This window comes from Mustelus asterias, chromosome 7 (assembly GCF_964213995.1).
Source record: "Mustelus asterias chromosome 7, sMusAst1.hap1.1, whole genome shotgun sequence".
NCBI classification, from domain to species: Eukaryota; Metazoa; Chordata; class Chondrichthyes; order Carcharhiniformes; family Triakidae; genus Mustelus; species Mustelus asterias.
The window spans coordinates 79,560,612-79,577,489 of NC_135807.1; the positions used below are offsets into that span (position 1 = coordinate 79,560,612).

Genomic DNA, 16,878 nt, shown 5'->3' on the forward strand with positions numbered 1-16,878 from the left:
TGGGCTGGGCTAGGCTCACAGAGAAATACCCAGTTCGATTTGCTGCTTGGGATCTTTAGAGAGAGGTCGCTTTCTATCTCTTTTTCTCTTTGGATTTTAAGAGTGGGATCTGCCAGGAAATGAGCCTTTCTCTGAGAGTCTGCTGTTAGGAGCTGGATCTTTGGGGGTGGATCTTTCTCTGAAGGTTTCTGTATGAGAGTCAGAAGCCAGGTGTCTTTCTGTCCAGAGGCATTAAAAGGTTCGAAACATAGCACCCATGTGAGCATATCTGTTTTGTACTGATTCTGAAGAGGGATTTATGTCCGAGGATAATGTTTACATTGGAACTATAGAGATCGCAAGCTGTTAAGAATTATACCTTGTCATGTTTAAGTATTTCCAATGCTAAGTCTTTTTATATTTTACAGTGTAGTTAAAAATGAAGTTTGTGGGTTTAGCTTCCTAGTGGGTCAATTGAATCATACCTGAAGCAAAACACCTTATGCTCACCCTAATGCCAAAATCAAAAACGTTGGGGCCTAGGCTGACTTCGTACTATACCTTGAAGTATCTGATCTGGTCCCTAACAGTGCGAAGCATGTGCATTTGACAGGTGCTTGACCTCTGGTGTCAAGGGTGACTCTTCGGGGTCTAGGACTCATTTGGAGGTTGGCCTCCTGCTGCCATCCTATGCATCAAAATGTCCCACCTGGCACTGACCTCCACCAGTATTCCAAGGCAAAAAACCGGAGCAGTGCCCAAAGGACTTGCCCTCCCACTCGCAGTTCCCATCAGGTGCTAAGGCCATGACTGAGTAGACAAGGTCAGCAGTTCTCCTCCGGACAGCTCTCTAAGGCTCTTCCCCAAAAGCAGCCACCCTTCAGGAGCTGCTAACTTTTTAAAGTCCTCAGTACATCACCATTGGACTCAGCGTTCGATCATCTCCCCACCTGGCCACCCTGGATGTCCTGACCAGTTAAGGGGCCCATTTCATGCTGTGGGTGGCCTGAAATACAGTAAGACTTTTAACAACACCAGGTTAAAGTCCAACAGGTTTATTTGGTAGCAAATACCATTAGCTTTCGGAGCGCTGCTCCTTCGTCAGATGGAGTGGAAATGTGCTCTCAAACAGGGCACAGAGACACAAAATCAAGTTACAGAATACTGATTAGAATGCGAATCCCTACAACCAACCAGATCTTAAAGATACAGATAATGTGAGTAGAGGGAGCATTAAGCACAGGTTAAAGAGATGTGTATTGTCTCCAGACAGGATAGCCCGCAAGTCCAGGAGGCAAGCTCTGGGGGTTACTGATAATGTGACATAAATCCAACATCCCGGTTTAGGCCGTCCTCATGTGTGCGGAACTTGGTTATCGAACTTGGCCTTAAATGGCCAGCCAATGTGAAATCTCGCCATAAACACAATGCCTGCCAGGCGCAGATTGCACATCGGTTCTGGATTTGCCGACCCGGCAATATTCAGGCTATGAACTTGAAGCAAAGGTCTTGTTCATTATTGAACTAATAACTCAGTTTTGAGTTAATTTTCATCAGCAGCTGAAATGCTTTCAGAACTTTAAACTAGATATAAACCTCGCCTGATGAATAAAGCAACTCTGCACCAATTAACTTAATGATTTAGCAAAGGACTTTTAAAAAATTTTGGAGTGAATATAGTCCAACTAAATGCACAGTGACAAATTTCAGAAAGATGCTTAATATCTCAATTTTTACCTGGCAGGGTCAATGATGACTGGGCTGTAATTTCTTGGTTTTTCAAAAGCCATTGCACATGGAGAAATGTTGGTTTTAAGTTTTTCTCAAAAAGTCAGTCTTCCTGTGCCAGGACCAGAATCATGTGTCAATTGAAATGTTTTCAATATTTAACATTGAATACGTAAGTATAATCTGTTTATAGCTAACCAACCATGAATGCATAAGTTCTTGAGCAAGACAATTTAAAAGATTATGTTTGGGCATGTCCCTATCCTACTGGATGCTTTCCAGTTTCACAAATTACTGTAAAGGATTGCAGCAGGCTTGTGAAATTATTTACTGTAAGTGAATTGCAAAGATGGGAAACTTTGAGATTTTGTTTTCCTTTCCTGGGATAGGCTGAGCTGAAAGTCCCTGATTAGTTTTTTAATTCTTTTAAGGGATGTAGATGTTCCTGTATTTGTATAGTATTTTTTGTCCATCCTGAATTCCCTTGAACTGAATGGCCTGTTAGACCATTTCAGAGAGCAGTTAAAAGTCTACCACATATTAGTATAGTCCTGTCTTTCCCTGGGTTTATGTTCCAGCATTTTATAATGGGAGTCAATTAGATCGATTCCAACCATCTTAAAATTCGACAGGTATAAAGGATCAAAGACAAATCTATTTTTAAAATATATTTAAGGGACATTTACTGGATAAATTGTTTAATAAAGCAATAAAACAAGTAGAATGTACACTTACAGTTCTGTATTTTGCTTGAGAGTTGAAGTAGAAGGAGTGGGTGAAGTGGCTAATGTGGATAATGTAGTCAGAAATAGTAGTGACTAGATAATCAGTTTCTGCCGAAATGTAAGGTCTACTCCAAGATTCATCCATGGTCTGTGTGGGATGTCATGTGTCATCAATGGCTTTTGAGCTTGTTTAGCTTGATTCTCTTTGCTCACACCACTCTGGCCAATGTGGTCTTTAATTTCATTGCCCATGTTTAGACAATAAAGCACATTTCTTGCCTTTTTCAGAGTCAGTTCAATTCCTTGATTGTTTGCATAGATACACTTCAGCATCTTTCCTCATCCCCTTGGAGATGAATACTCTCTAACCTTTGTACAAGATGCCACCTTTGGGCTGTCTGTTTGTCTTGGTATATGCAATAAGTTCTTATGACCACAGGCGCATCCGTGATGCTCTCAGGCCATCCTTTCATCACTTTCATCAATGCTTCTTGTTTGTATCTTGTTGGGCAATTTGCTTGATTTGACCAAGGCCTTTGTCTGTGAGACACAATGTCATGCAATGTTGATGACTTCCAGATCAAGGCTGCATGTTGAATCTGGATGTCGCATTCTGCTGTAACCTCCTTAACATTCTTCATGGGAGCACTGCTCTTGATGTACATCTGTTTCCCTCGTTTGTATGCCATGTCCAGATCACATCTTTGTAACGTTTGTAGTTACTTTGGAGCAGATGGTCGCTGTTTGTGAAAAATACTTTGAAGGGACTTGTGGTCAGACTCCACTATTACTTTGTTTTTGTCTGGGAGCATTTTCATCAGTACCTGTTTGGGAGAAACAATGGCTAAACACTATTTTTCTCAAACTGACCGTAGCTTCGTTTCATTTGAGTTGATGCCCTGGATGCAAATGTGACTGGTTTTCCCTGCTGGAACACATGCTCCCAGACCATCACTGACATCATAGTACTTCTGTCATTATCGTCACTAGTTGTTTGATTTTAATGACCGCCATTTATTTTTCCATCCCCCAGTACCAGAACACATCCTTAGCTGTGAGTTTGTGTAATGGTTCGCACTCAGCTGTCAAATTAGGCAAAAAAAATAGCAAATTAGTTCACAAATCCAACAAATCATTGCACTGTTTTCATATCTGTTGGTTGCTGCATTGCTGCTATAGCTCTCACCCAGTCAGGATCCAGGTGAAGACCTTTTGCTGTCAATACATGATCTATATACTTCAGGCATCTTTAGTTGCAATTTGTTTTTCTTCAGATTCGTCTAAATGCGCTATCTCCAGCAATTGGATTATATTCTGAGCCTGGTTTGCCGCAGCCTCCTCCACTGTGTCTCCACATCCATACACTAGTATATCAGCCACCATGGCTTCCACTCTGGGAAGATCATTGACTACCTCAAGTTGTCTGCGTTGATACTCTTCTGGAGTCATGGAAATGCCAATCAGCATGCACAGCCATCTGTATCTCCCAAACAGCATCCAGACCATCATTAGAAAACTGCTTTCATCCAGCTTCACTTGCCAGTAACCATCCTTCGCAGCCAGGGTAGTGAAGATTTTTGCTTTGGCAAGGTATAGCATAATTCCTTTGATAGTTGGCATGAGGTAGTAAGATCTCCAGTGCTTTATTTAGATCCTTTGGGTCTAAGCATACTCGTAGCTTTCCAGGTATTTTCAGTGATACCATGCTGTAGATCCAGTCTGTAGGAGGTGTCACTTTTTTAAAATTACTCCCTTCTTTTCCAGCTCATATATCTTGTCTTTTAGGCTTGACTGGAGGGTAGCTGGAGCTCTTCTCAGCAGATGCTGAATTGGGCTTACAATCTCATCTACTTCTAAATTGTATTCTCCTGGTAGACATCCCAACCCTGTAAACACATCTTTGTACTCTTCTAGGATCTGTTCTGCCATCAATGGTTTTGTGTACTGTGGCATGTTGTGGATCACAGTTGCCACATTCAGGGTAACCCGTCCAAGCTTTAGACTTGCTTCAGCTGAAATAATAGGCCACTGTGACCTATCTTATGATCTTAAATGCTCTCTCCTTTCCCACTCTGTCTTTGTCCTGTCCCCCCTCTTATCTTTCCCACTCTGTCCCTGTACACCTCTCTCACCCGTGTGTGTGTGTCCCTCCCTCTCCTTCCCCATGCTGCTTCTCTCTCCTAACTTACTGTGTGTCTGTCTGTGCGTGCTTCTCTCTCTCCTTTCCCTCTGTCTGTCTGTGTCTCTCACTCTTTCCTTTCCCATTCTGACTCTGTCCCTCCCTCTGTATCTGCGACCTAGACTTGGATATGCACGGCCCAATTAAATTTTTTTTGCATGACACAAAATTTGAAGCATTAGTAAATCGTGAGGGGCATAATGACAGATTTCGAGAATACACAGGCTAGTGGAATGGGCAAATTAAATTTAATGCAGAAATGTGTAAAGTGATATGTTGTGGTAGGAATTAGGTTTAGAGAGTTGGGGAGTGAGTGCTTGACAAGTGTAGGTAAAACAGATGGGTTTGCCCTAAAAAAAAATACAGCCACCTTTTTACTGGCAGTGGTTGTAAGAGCAGTCAGGCCTCAGTGAACAGATTATTTAAGCCATGCTCATCAACAGAAAAAAAACACAAACATTTAAAGGGACTTCACAGTTTGTTGACCTTCACAGCCGCCATTGCTGTCTTGGAGTTCATGACTCCAGAATCTCATCCCACGACTCTGACCCACAGTTTTGGAACCCTGATCGATATGATGAGCCATTGAAATTTGCACATGCATTTCACAACATCATTAGATCCCTTCTGTACTGACTCTTAACCCTGCTTTCCTTTTGTAAAATGAAATGTTGCGAAGTCCAATAAACATAATAGTATCTATTCCTTGAATTCTGTTACCATATAAAATGTAGTACTTCCTTTGTTCCAGTAATTGGCTATTATGTACATTCTCTGGGTGAAACTACTTTTGCATGTATTACTGTGAATTTTTTCATTCATAAATTTAACTCAACAGCTGATGTGCGGTACTGAGATAGTGGATGTGGAACCCTTGCATATTTTAATAATAGTTTGCTTGTTTGCACTTCCTAACCCAAAAGCAATGGAAAAAGTTATCTTTAAATTTCCTACACTGAATTGTGAGCCATGTAAACTTCAAACTCCGCACCCTTTTCTGTTCAAACTAAGGCCTTTGAGGTTAGTCAGAACTTTTTATCTTGTATAACCACAGGTTAGTTTAGACATGAACATTGAGCACTGAGTCATATAGTGAAAGAATGAAAGATCACTACAGAGCTGTGGAGAACTCCAAAGCAGATATCATTCTCTTCATTATATTCAGCATTTTCTTTTCTAGTTATTGTGAATGATTCTAAGATCGTCATTGTTTCATTGTATGATACATCGAATTTCATGTAGTTAGAAAAGCCACATTCAGATCGGTTTTTTTCCCTAAGAATTCAGAATGGTGCAATTCGAGCTGACTCAGTTCCTGTTTAAAACTGTTTTGTTGAATGAATGTGAGAGCGCCTTCAGTGACCTTGTTTAACTTTTGTTCTTGGTATTAAAAAGATACTCTACTAACTGGAAGGCTGTCCGACCACAAACCACTAAGGGATATAAAATAACTCAGAAGTAAAGTGAGTGATTTAATTGAAGATGATGAAATCACTGATAGACCATATTTCCCTTGAACAGTAAATAAAAGGTTCCAATTATAAGGAAACTAAAATGCAATGTGTGCCAACGTTCAGTTGATCATTTTCTTCTTCTTTTCACAGGTTAAGCCAAGTTACACAAAAGATGATTCTACGATACAAGAATTGCAATTGATGGATACCGAAAGAAGTAATCAGGATGGAAGATGCTTTTCTTATATTCTGTGGCCTTGCCAACAAAAATAATAGCCTGAAATCAAATGAAGAGTCTTTCATTGAAGAAATTTGTTTCACGGAAGGTGTAAACCTCCTTGTACATCTGGGATTTGTGCTTTTTTCTCTTGTTGGCCTTATTGTGATTAAGTGCAGGCGGAGTTTCATTACAACGTTTCATATTGATAGTGGCTTGAGAGGCTGGATCCATTTTCCGTGGCATACTATTCGATGGATATTAGCATTCTTCTACATCTTTATATCTGCCTGTTGTTTAGGAGATGGTATTTTGTCACAGTTGTACACAAAGTTTGACAGACCATTTATTTATATACCCGATGCAGCACAACTAGCCTCTTGTCTTCTTTCAATCATTTACTATGATGTAGCTGAAAGTGCAAATGCACCCATGTTTTTGGTGCTCTTTATCTTCCACTGGCCTGCTGCCTTTAGCATTAATATATTTAAGATATATCAGCTCTATTCACAGAAGTTCATCATCAGTGATTTGACTTTTCTTCTTGTTTGTATCTTGGTTTCAATCTATGGATCCTTTCTCATTCTGGAACTCAGCATATTTTTTAAAAAGGTAAGTCCTTAAATACATATTAAAACAAAAAACTTTTTCAAATCCAGATTATTATTAAAACATCTTGTATTACATTAAGTTACTTTACACCACTCTGGGCATAATCATATTAGTTCATATTAAATCCTGCTTGAACTTGGGTTAGTAAAAGTAAAAATTTTAGATCAGCTGGCCCATTTACTTTGTTTTTAAAAGTTTGTTTATTAGTGTCACAAGTAAGGCTTACTTTAACACTGCAATGAAGTTACTGTGAAAATCCCCTAGTCTCCACTGTCCGGCGCCTGTTCGGGTCAATGCACCTAACCAGACTGAGGGAGGAAACCGGAGCACCAGGAGGAAACCCATGCAGACACGGAGAACGTGCAAACTCCACACAGACAATGACCCAAGCCGGGAATCGAACCCGGGTCCCTGGCGCTGTGAGGCAGCAGTGCTAACCACTGTGCTGCGCCACAGAAACAATATTGAAGATGTTAAAGGTCTTGAATTATAAATTGTTATATGTGGATTTCATTAGAAAACTGCGCACCAATGCAAGTACTTGATTGTATTTTATGCAATTTTCCTTGAGGTCTTTATAAATTGACTGAATATAGAAATTGTAATGGTGGTTTTATTTTGTTTCCTTGCTGTTAAATTGTTTTATAAATAAAAGGCATATTGTATGTAATTAGATGGATTCTTGTATTTGCATGCATATAATTCACTTTTTCATGGAAGAAATATTTGACAGTCTTGTCTGGGGAAGGTGTTGGGAGAAGAAGAACCAATTTTGGTCTGAATATTTTGAAATGATTTTTGGGTCACTGACTTCTCAGTGTTTTATGAATGGTCAGATTTCTAAATATATTGACCCATAACTTCTGAGCTCCAGGGCATCATATCTGAGGGGTTCATGGGTAATAAGGAAGGCAAATGGAACATGGAATTTAGAATGTAAAAGTCATGAAGTGTTGCTGCTATTGTACAAAGCAATAAGGAGACTGCACAGTTTGATCCCCTTACTTGAGGGATGTAGTTGCATTGGAAGCGGTTCACTAGATTGATTCCAGAGACAAGGGGTTTGACTTAAGAAGAGAGATTGGGCAGTTTAGGCCTATACTCCCTGGAGTTTAGAAGACTGCAATCTAGAACATGAGTATATAGTTTTAGGATAAGTGGAGCAGATTTAAAATAGACATGAGGAGAAATTACTTCTCTCAAAGGGTCATGAGTTTGAAATTCACTACCCTAGGGCATGGTGGATAGGGGACTTTGAGTAAATTTAAGGCAGAAGTGGATAGATTTTAATTAGTAAGGGTTTGCAGGGCTATGGCTATGCAGGTGATTGGAGTTCAGGCCGAGATGAGATCGGCCATGACTGTATTAAATGGCTGGAGGGGCTGAATTGCCTACTCATGCTGCTAGTTCTTATAATTAAGATTCTACTTCAAAATACACTAGGGACAAAGTGGTTAGACCTTTAAATTTAACTGCTTTACAGCAACTGCTACAAAAAGAGACATGGCTTCCTTACCTCTCCTTTGCCCTCAACAGAAGGTCACAAGAACCAGTTGCACTACACCATTCTCACCCGGCCTGAGTTGGAAGGTTGGGTGAGAAAGGATGAGCTACATTTCAAGGTAAATAAACAGGAGCGGGTAGCAGTCTGTTTCTGATTGCCACTACACAGAAGTTATGGGCCACTATTGCAAAAAAAAAATTGAAATTTGTTTGTATATGGTTGCAATATGACCAAATTTGTTTCAAATTATCATATTCTATGCTGAACTAATACATAATTTATTTATTTTAGGGTTACTTCTGCCCAGGGTATTCCAGAGACATCCCACCGTTAGAACTACAAGATCCAGAAAAAAAATTTCACCAACCTTATGTCAATATTTTGTCACAGATTACATATACGTAAGGAAACGCGACATAATATTTTCTAAATAAATTTGTTGTCTACAATTTAATAATAGCTGATGTTAAATAGAATCCTCTGAAGGTTGTAAAAAAAAAATGTGAAGACCGTTTTTATAATGAATTTAGTTCAAAATTATTCCAGAATAGTGGAGAGAAATTTTAAAAATATGATTATTGTGCAAATAATAGTGCTCAAATCTAAAAAAAAATCCTCTTCAGTTTCTTTTAATGTGGCATTTTAGTTATTTAATGTGTAATCTTGGCTAGATATTGGCATTCTTGTGTCTCGGTCAGCAGGTTGTGGGTTGAAATCCCACTCCAGAGACATTGGCCGGAATTTTACCGGCACGCCCGCCCGCCCCAATTCCGGGGATGGGTGAGGCTCAGAGAACAACATTCTCCATTGGCCTTGGGCGGGATCATATGAACCTCGGGCGATTGTGCCGGTAAAATTCCGTCCATTGAGTACGTAATCCAGGCTGGCATTTCAGTGTGATACCAAATACCACCTCCACTCTTGGAGGTGCAACATTTCAGTTCTCTTACCACATTCAAAGACAAGCATTGATCTCCAATCAATTTATCCTACAACCAACATAACCAAAATAGATGATCTAATCAGGTATATCATCCAAAGATGTGTGTGTTAAGTTGATTGGCTATGAAAAATTGCCCCTTAGTGTCAGGGGGATTAGCAGGGTAAATACGTGGGGTTATGGGGATAGGGCCTGGGTGGGATTGTTGACTGGTACAGGCTCATGGGTCGAATGGCCTCCTTCTGCACTTTAGGGGTTCTGTGATTCTATTGTGCAAAACAAGGTCCCACAAACAACAAATCAGCTGTCCTCTTTCCCTGCATTACAACAGTGAAACAACTTAATCTAGTACCCTCTTAGACAGTCAAGACCATAGTTTGCTGTATTAAATATATTTCTGGATTCTGAAATTGCAATTTTCCATCATTTATCTGAAGGGGTAAGAATTTGGGAACATGTTGTTATAATTTGACTGGAATTCAATAATCTGAGACAGCAAAGAGTAATTAAAGTGATTAGAGGTCACAAAGATGATACCAGCATCACTTTTGAGGAAAATTTTAGTTTTATTTTAACTTATCATTTTAGAGCAGTTTTTCACAGCAACACTTTTAAACCATTTTGGGGGCAATTCTCCCATTGCGACCCGCAAATTTTCTGGCGGGTCCGGTCGGGAAAATCACGTGTCGGCCATTTTGTGGGATTCGCGCATGCGTTCCCAATGCATGTGCGTCTCCCAGAGCCGGAGAACAGTTGCAGTCGGGACCGCGCTGGAAACCGGCGGGAAGAGAGGTAAGTCATTTGAATCTGCTTTAAATGTATTTTAAATGTAGTTTGCATGTGGTCATCGGGCCTGGCATGGGACTTGCTGGGCCTGGTAGCATCTCCCACGCCGCCAGGAGTACTTCGCTCTTGGGGGGTTTAAAGTAGCTCCCCAAGTTCGGGGCACTAGCGGGAGACCCCGCTGGAGTGAAGGGAGGGTAATTGGGGCCCACCCAGGAGGTTGGGCAGTGGGGGGTGGTGCCCCCTGGCCTTAGGTACCCTGGCAGTGCCAGCCTGTGCCCCCTGGCACTGTCCAAGGGGCAAAGTGCCCATGCTCAGGGGGCACCTTGGCACTGCCCACCAGGCATCAGGCAGTGCCAAGGGGGCAGGACCTATTGTGGGTGGGGCCTAGGGGGTGATTGGTGGGAGTGAGGGGGTCCCGCTGTCACTCTGCATGGGGATCGGTCTGGACTGGAGGGAGGCCAGGGCTTGGGGTGGTCTTTTGGGGGGGGGGGGGGGGGGGGGGGTCTGACCTGGGGGGCAATCTGCCGGGGGGTGGGGGGATCGTCAGTGCTGGGGGGGGGGGGGGGGGGGGGGGGAGAGGAGTGTGAGCTGGACATAAGGGTGCTCTGGGGTGGGGTTCAGGGCTGGCTTGGGGATTGTTGTGGGGACCACGATCGGGACGTGGGGGGGTGCTGGAGGGGCAGCACTGTGGTGGTCCCGGGCTGGCCAGCGATTGAGCTGGTCAGTAAATGGGGAGACTGACAGATCGGCGCCACTGCGCATGCGCAGAGTTCTGGAGCTGTCAGACTCTGGCGTGAATAGGCCCCGCCCCTCCAGGTTTTTAATGATATTCACGATTGTGATCTCTGCATTGCATAGAGTGGGGAGATTCAGGTCTGAAGTTGCACTGAAGAAACAGTCGTGATCGAGACCAGTTTTCCCACAAATTCAGCACTATTGTGAGGATCGCTCCCTATATTTCCTATGTCACAGTAAGAAGTCTCACAAAACCAGATTGAAGTCCAACAGGTTTATTTGGTAGCATGAGCTTTCGGAGTGCTGCTGCTTCATCTGTGTCTGCCTCTAAACTATTATTTATTGGGGTTGGCCCCACCCCAGTTAGCATCCATACCCAGAACAAGTATCTGCCTTTGCAGGCACTTTTCCCCCGAAGGGGGCGTGATGAACCTGGAAATTTCTGACTCCTGCTATGACTTTCTGAGATGAAAATTCAGCCCATTCGTGCAACAATGTCATCCAGTAAAACTCACTTTCTGTCACTTCCCAACTTTCCTGTTCCTTAACCAACTTTATTTCTATACCACTGTTTGTTATCAATGTTTAGATTTGTCCAGCATAACTTCAGCATTAAAAGCCAACACCTCCACACAAAGTAGAAAATCTAAATGGAAATAAAGCTGTGTTTTTAGGATAAAAGTACTAGCTTAATTTGTTTCATTCCAGGTTTGTGCTTCCAAATTTTGTTCTGTACACTGCCTACTTCTTGTATACTTTCAAGTCAGGGACATATTTTGGGGGATGGGGAGGGATTTTCTACTCTTTTCAGAGGGGACAGAGAATAGTGCAGGAGTCCCAAAATTAAATCATAGAATCCCTATAGAGCAGAAGAGGCCATTCAACCAATCTGCACCGACTCTCTGACAGTTCCCATGGCTAATCCATCTAACATTGCCCCTTTGTGTCCCAAGATGTCTATGTAGTATGGCCAATCCACCTAACCGGTACATCTTTGGACTGTGGGACGAAACCAGAGTACCCAGACGAAACCCACGCAGGCATGGGGAGAATGTGCAAACTCCACACAGACAATCACCAAGGCTGGAATTGAACACAGGTCTCTGACAGTGAGGCAGCAGTGCTTGGCATTGTGCCACCCCTTTTATACTGATGGGATTTCCTGTTGCTACTATCCCCATCCTCGCCAATAACATAAATCCTGACCACCCCCCCCCCCCCCCCCCCCCCCCCGTTAAAATCATCCATTCACATATCGAAGTGAATAACGACACGTTCCCCACAACATGCACTTGATGAGCAGAACTTGCTGAAGGTGAGTACAGCCCCTGGGTGGAGTGGGTTGTGCCTGGGCAGCATCCTGGCACTGCCTGGGTGCAGTGCTATCGGACTGTGCCTGGGCAGCGCTGCAGTGTGCACGTGCAGGGGAGTTCTGTGGTGGTGATGGGGGAGGAGATTTGTGAGAGAGAAATGCCAGAGAGGGTGGGGGTTCACTTTTTATTTCTTTATATTGCGGTGCCCAAGTTGCTGACGGTCATGGGACCTGTCCTTTCATTTCTTTTGCCAAAATGTCTAAAACTATGTCAAGAGTTTTTTCTTTTTACTTGAGTTCCAGTTTTTTAATCTCCTGAAGGTGCTGTTTCATGCTGCAGTTGTAATCGATGGCAACTTTCTTGCATTTGGTCCCAGTGGTCACAATGTATGTGTAAGTCTAGACTGTAGATATTGCACACTATCTAATTGAGAAGAGCCTTCCAGTTAAGCCAAATCCTCTTCTCACCTAAAATCCACATGTTGTGCATGGGATAAAGATCAGGAAGATTGGCTATTTTTTATCCCCCCTGGTCTAGGGAACCCTGGGGCCAAATTGCAGCTAATTCAGTAGCGAATGAACCTGTGACATTTCAGCAAATATCATGTGTGCTGTTATCTACTAAGTCACAAGAATCTATGCTGATTTATTCAAAAGCAGAGTACATCCCAAATTGTATTTTCTCACTTGTGAGGTTGACTGTATAAATCAGATTATTACAAAAAGAAAAGTCTTTGCTCCCACTTTTGAGTCAGAAATTTATGGGTTCAAACCCACTCCAGGCCTTTATATGCAATGCTGAGTGAATATTGCATTGCCAGAGGAACAATCATTTGGCATTAAACAGAAATCTTATCTTTCTGTTCTGGCGGGTGTAAGAAAACCCATTCGAACTCTTGAGTGAAGAACAAAAGGTTCTTGTGGTTCTCCCTGGTCAACATTCCTACAGCACCCAACGTGACCAAAAGCCATGTAACTAGTTGTTTATCTAATTTAATGTTCGTGAGAGTGTTCTCCATGTAAGTTAGCCATCATGTTTGTTTTCATTACAACAATGCCTTCTGTTTTATTGCATAGGTGGATTTCATGGCTTTTAAAAAGTGGCTACCAGGAGCCAATTAAGATGGAAGATCTAGGAGAACTCTCTCAGGTTGTTTATTATTTAGTATTTGTTAAAGTGTGGACTTCCTAGAAAGATTCATGCATAATGCACAAATGGAATTATGTATATCTGATATAAAAACAGTTGATAACTTTTTCAATTCTATTGGAGTTGGTGAAAAAATGTAATTCCAAGTTGAGGTACGTTCTGTCCATTTGTTGTCTTTTCTAACCCAGCATGCTAAGGTCAATTTCAGTCTTTCAATTCTAAATGTTATTAATCTATTTGGCTAATAATTTTGTTGGCACCACCATTTGAATGCATAATTCTTTTAGATGTGTATAAGGAATTCTATTAATAAAAATGTAAATCCTGGAGCATTTAAAACAAAAAAGTGAACTGAAATTTTGAGATAAAAGCGAATTACTGCGGATGTTGGAATCTGAAACCAAAAGAGAAAATGCTGGAAAATCTCAACAGGTCTTGCAGCATCTGTAAGGATGTTATGCACATGTGAAAGTAGACCTTTATTCTTTCTATCTGGCAACTTTGACTATTTGATGGTAATTTTTTTTGATTTTATTCGATGCTCCCAACCCTGTAAGCTTTGAGCGTGCGTCCATTGCCACTCTTTGGTGCCTTGTCTAAAGGCTGTTTTTCCTGCATGTGTAACCATGATGTTGGCAGTCTAAACATTAAAATTGCCTAATCTTAGTATTTGTATTTTCTTCTTTTAGGAAGAAACTGCACTGAAAAATTTTGATTTATTGAAGATGTGTTATGATAAGCAAAAGGTAAGTAAGTTTCTACAAAGTCCTTAGAATCTAGATAATTGTGTGTACTTTTATAAGGGAAAATGATGCTTAATCTGAATGATTTTTATTAATTTTAGGAAGAAAATAAATCTTCAGGAACAGCAGGATCACGAGATCTTGGAAAAGTTTATTTCAAGGCTTTTGGGGGACCTTTCTTGATGGCAGCAGTTTTGAAGGTTATAGGTGATCTAGCAGGATTAGGTGGGCCACTCTGCATTAATGGCATTATAAGATTTGTGACTGCTGAGTCAAAGGAATTGGAGAAGGTAAGGGAACTTGTATGTTTTTCTGCACTAAACATACCTATAATTTATAATCTGGCCATTTTACCCTGATGCGGAGATGATAATATGGAGATCATGTACAGGCTAGCAGGCCAGAAGTTGAGTCTTAACAGTAAATTGTAAAATTGAGCTCTATAAATGCTAATTTATAGGCAGAACTTTGTCTTGAAAGCTACTAGATTGTCATAACTCAACCTTCCATTGATGTATTTTGTGAAAGTAAACTTATCACCCCTACAGGTCTGACATATACTTGTCTCCAATCCCACATCAAGTGATTGACTCAAATACCATATTGCATGGCTTAACAAACCACTTAATTGTTTATAAGAAATTCAAGAAAAAGTTCACAAACCCTTTTTTGGAAGGAAATTCCAAAGCTTAAGAGCTGGATAGTTGAAGGTGCAGGCACTAATGGTAGGGTGAAGGAAGTAGGGGGTCACAAGAGGCCAGTATTGAAGAAAAGCAACACTCAGGCTGAAAATGGTTACAAGATGAAGAACAGTGAGGCCATGGAAGGATTTGAAAATTGGGATAAAAATTTTCAAATTGGCTCAGATCAGCAAGGACAGTGGTGCTGGATGAATGGGGGGTGCGAGTTAGGATATGGCAGCAGAAGTTTGATGAGTTCATACTTATTGATCAAACAATAGAATAACATGGAGTTTCTGGGGGAGTTAAAGTCGCATTGCTCAGTATACCAACAATTTAAAGAAAAACAGGTTCAAATCTGAATGTGTCAAAATAAGGAAGGAAGCATTCTGGGAATAGAGTTAGTGTCTAGTTAGGGGCAACAATCGATGTCAGAGCAGGAAACATCAAATGGCACCACACATTCAAACGGAATAAATAGGGAAAAAGGAAAGGTTGTAGCGTTTGATCAACCTTATAAGAGGTTGGCTAGGAGTGTTCTATTTCAGGAAGTCGGTTGAAGGATAGAATTAGAGGCAATCTATCTTTTTATTCTCTTATGGGATGTGAGCATTGCTGGCTAAGCTAGGATTTTTATTGCCTATCCCTACTGACCTTGAGAAAGTGGTGTTGAGGTGCCACTGCAGTCTATGTCCTTAGGTTGCGGGTTTGGAATACGCTGTTGAAAGAGCGATGGTGACTTGCTGCAGTGCATTTTTCTGCCAATGTGCATCAATAATGGTCAGAAGTGGAAGTTCAAGGTGGTGGATGGGCTGCCAAACAAGCACCTTTACACTTGTTTACAGAGTTACACCTGAAAAGTATGCATCACCTAATCCAACAAGCACGGTTTGAGTCTGACCCTTTGAATCCCTCGTTAATGCACCACTGGCATACAATTAAACATAATTTATTTACAGTTAACAGAGAGCTTTAGAATAGTCGAGTATGGTGGTAAGACTTGGGCTTAATTTTGACTTCACCGAACTTATAACAGGGAAGTTTACTATTAGACTGGCGAATTAATACTGGAAAACAAGAAAATGGCAGAGGCTTGGATACAAGCATTTTGTATCTGTCTTAACAATAGAAGACACAAAAAATCCCAAGAAAGGTGGAAAATCAGGAGACAAAAGGGATGGAAGAGCTAACAGCCATTGTGATTGCTAGAGATGAAACACTGAGAAAACTCAAGGACTATAGGCTTACAGGTCCCCTGGATCTGATGGCCTGCATCCTAGGTATGTTCTTGGCTGCAGATATTTATTTATCTTTATTGCCATCAGACAACACATATGTAGAAATCATGCTACATTTCTGACAAATCTTCTAAAAGTCAAAACATTTTCAGTATTGACAAGAAAATCAGGGAAAGTATTTCAAGTATCAACAATTTTACGTTTAAAAATATTTGCAAATATCAAGATGTGAACTAAATTTCTGTAGTTTATACTGATTACCACGCAAAATACTGTAATTGTGAGGAAAGAACTTTTGAAGCTTAGTGATAGTAGGACCATGTATCAATTTATAAACTTCAACTAAATCAAAAATCAGATTTCTCTTCTCTAAAGATTGTAATCCAAGAATTCTTAAATGCTCCTCATAAGGTATTCGCCTCATGCCTTCCATTTTCCTGGTAATATGGTGTTTGCAGACCGTATTACCTCTCTAAAAGCTTTCTATAAACTATATATCTCTTTGAAAGTGTGGATACCAAACTGTGGATGAATACTCCAGATGTGGGCATACCAGCTGTTATAGAGTTTAAGATAAATGCTGACATCCCGACTCAAAAAGGATGCATTCCACGCTTGTAAAACATTTTCTGCATTGTACTACCTGGACCACGTGATTCGTAACCTTCAAACAGTCACGTCCAAATCATTTTCAATAGTGGAATGTGCTAAAGACTGGCCTTCAATATGGTACAATGAATTAGGATTATGGTGGCTGAAGTGGAGAACTGAACTGGGTGGCATGGTGGCACAGTGATTAGCACCGCTGCCTCACAGCGCCAGGGACCCAGATCCGATTCCCGGCTTGGGTCACTGTCTGTGCGGAGTCTGCACATTTTCCCCGTGTCTGTGTGGGT

The 16,878-nt window shown here is 41.2% G+C and overlaps 1 protein-coding gene across 4 annotated transcripts in view; it reads left to right on the forward strand.

Annotated features, from left to right (window-relative positions):
• The window catches only part of LOC144495804 (ATP-binding cassette sub-family C member 8-like), a 201,691-nt gene that overhangs the window by 23,524 nt on the left and 161,289 nt on the right, over window positions 1-16,878 (forward strand). For all 4 annotated transcript variants that reach the window (XM_078216299.1, XM_078216298.1, XM_078216300.1 and 1 more), the window contains exons 2-6: window positions 6,216-6,894; window positions 8,690-8,799; window positions 13,249-13,321; window positions 14,011-14,067; window positions 14,166-14,354. In XM_078216299.1, coding sequence (XP_078072425.1) covers window positions 6,292-6,894; window positions 8,690-8,799; window positions 13,249-13,321; window positions 14,011-14,067; window positions 14,166-14,354 — 1,032 coding nt within the window. In that variant the 5' untranslated portion in view covers window positions 6,216-6,291. The remainder of the gene's footprint in view (window positions 1-6,215; window positions 6,895-8,689; window positions 8,800-13,248; window positions 13,322-14,010; window positions 14,068-14,165; window positions 14,355-16,878) is intronic.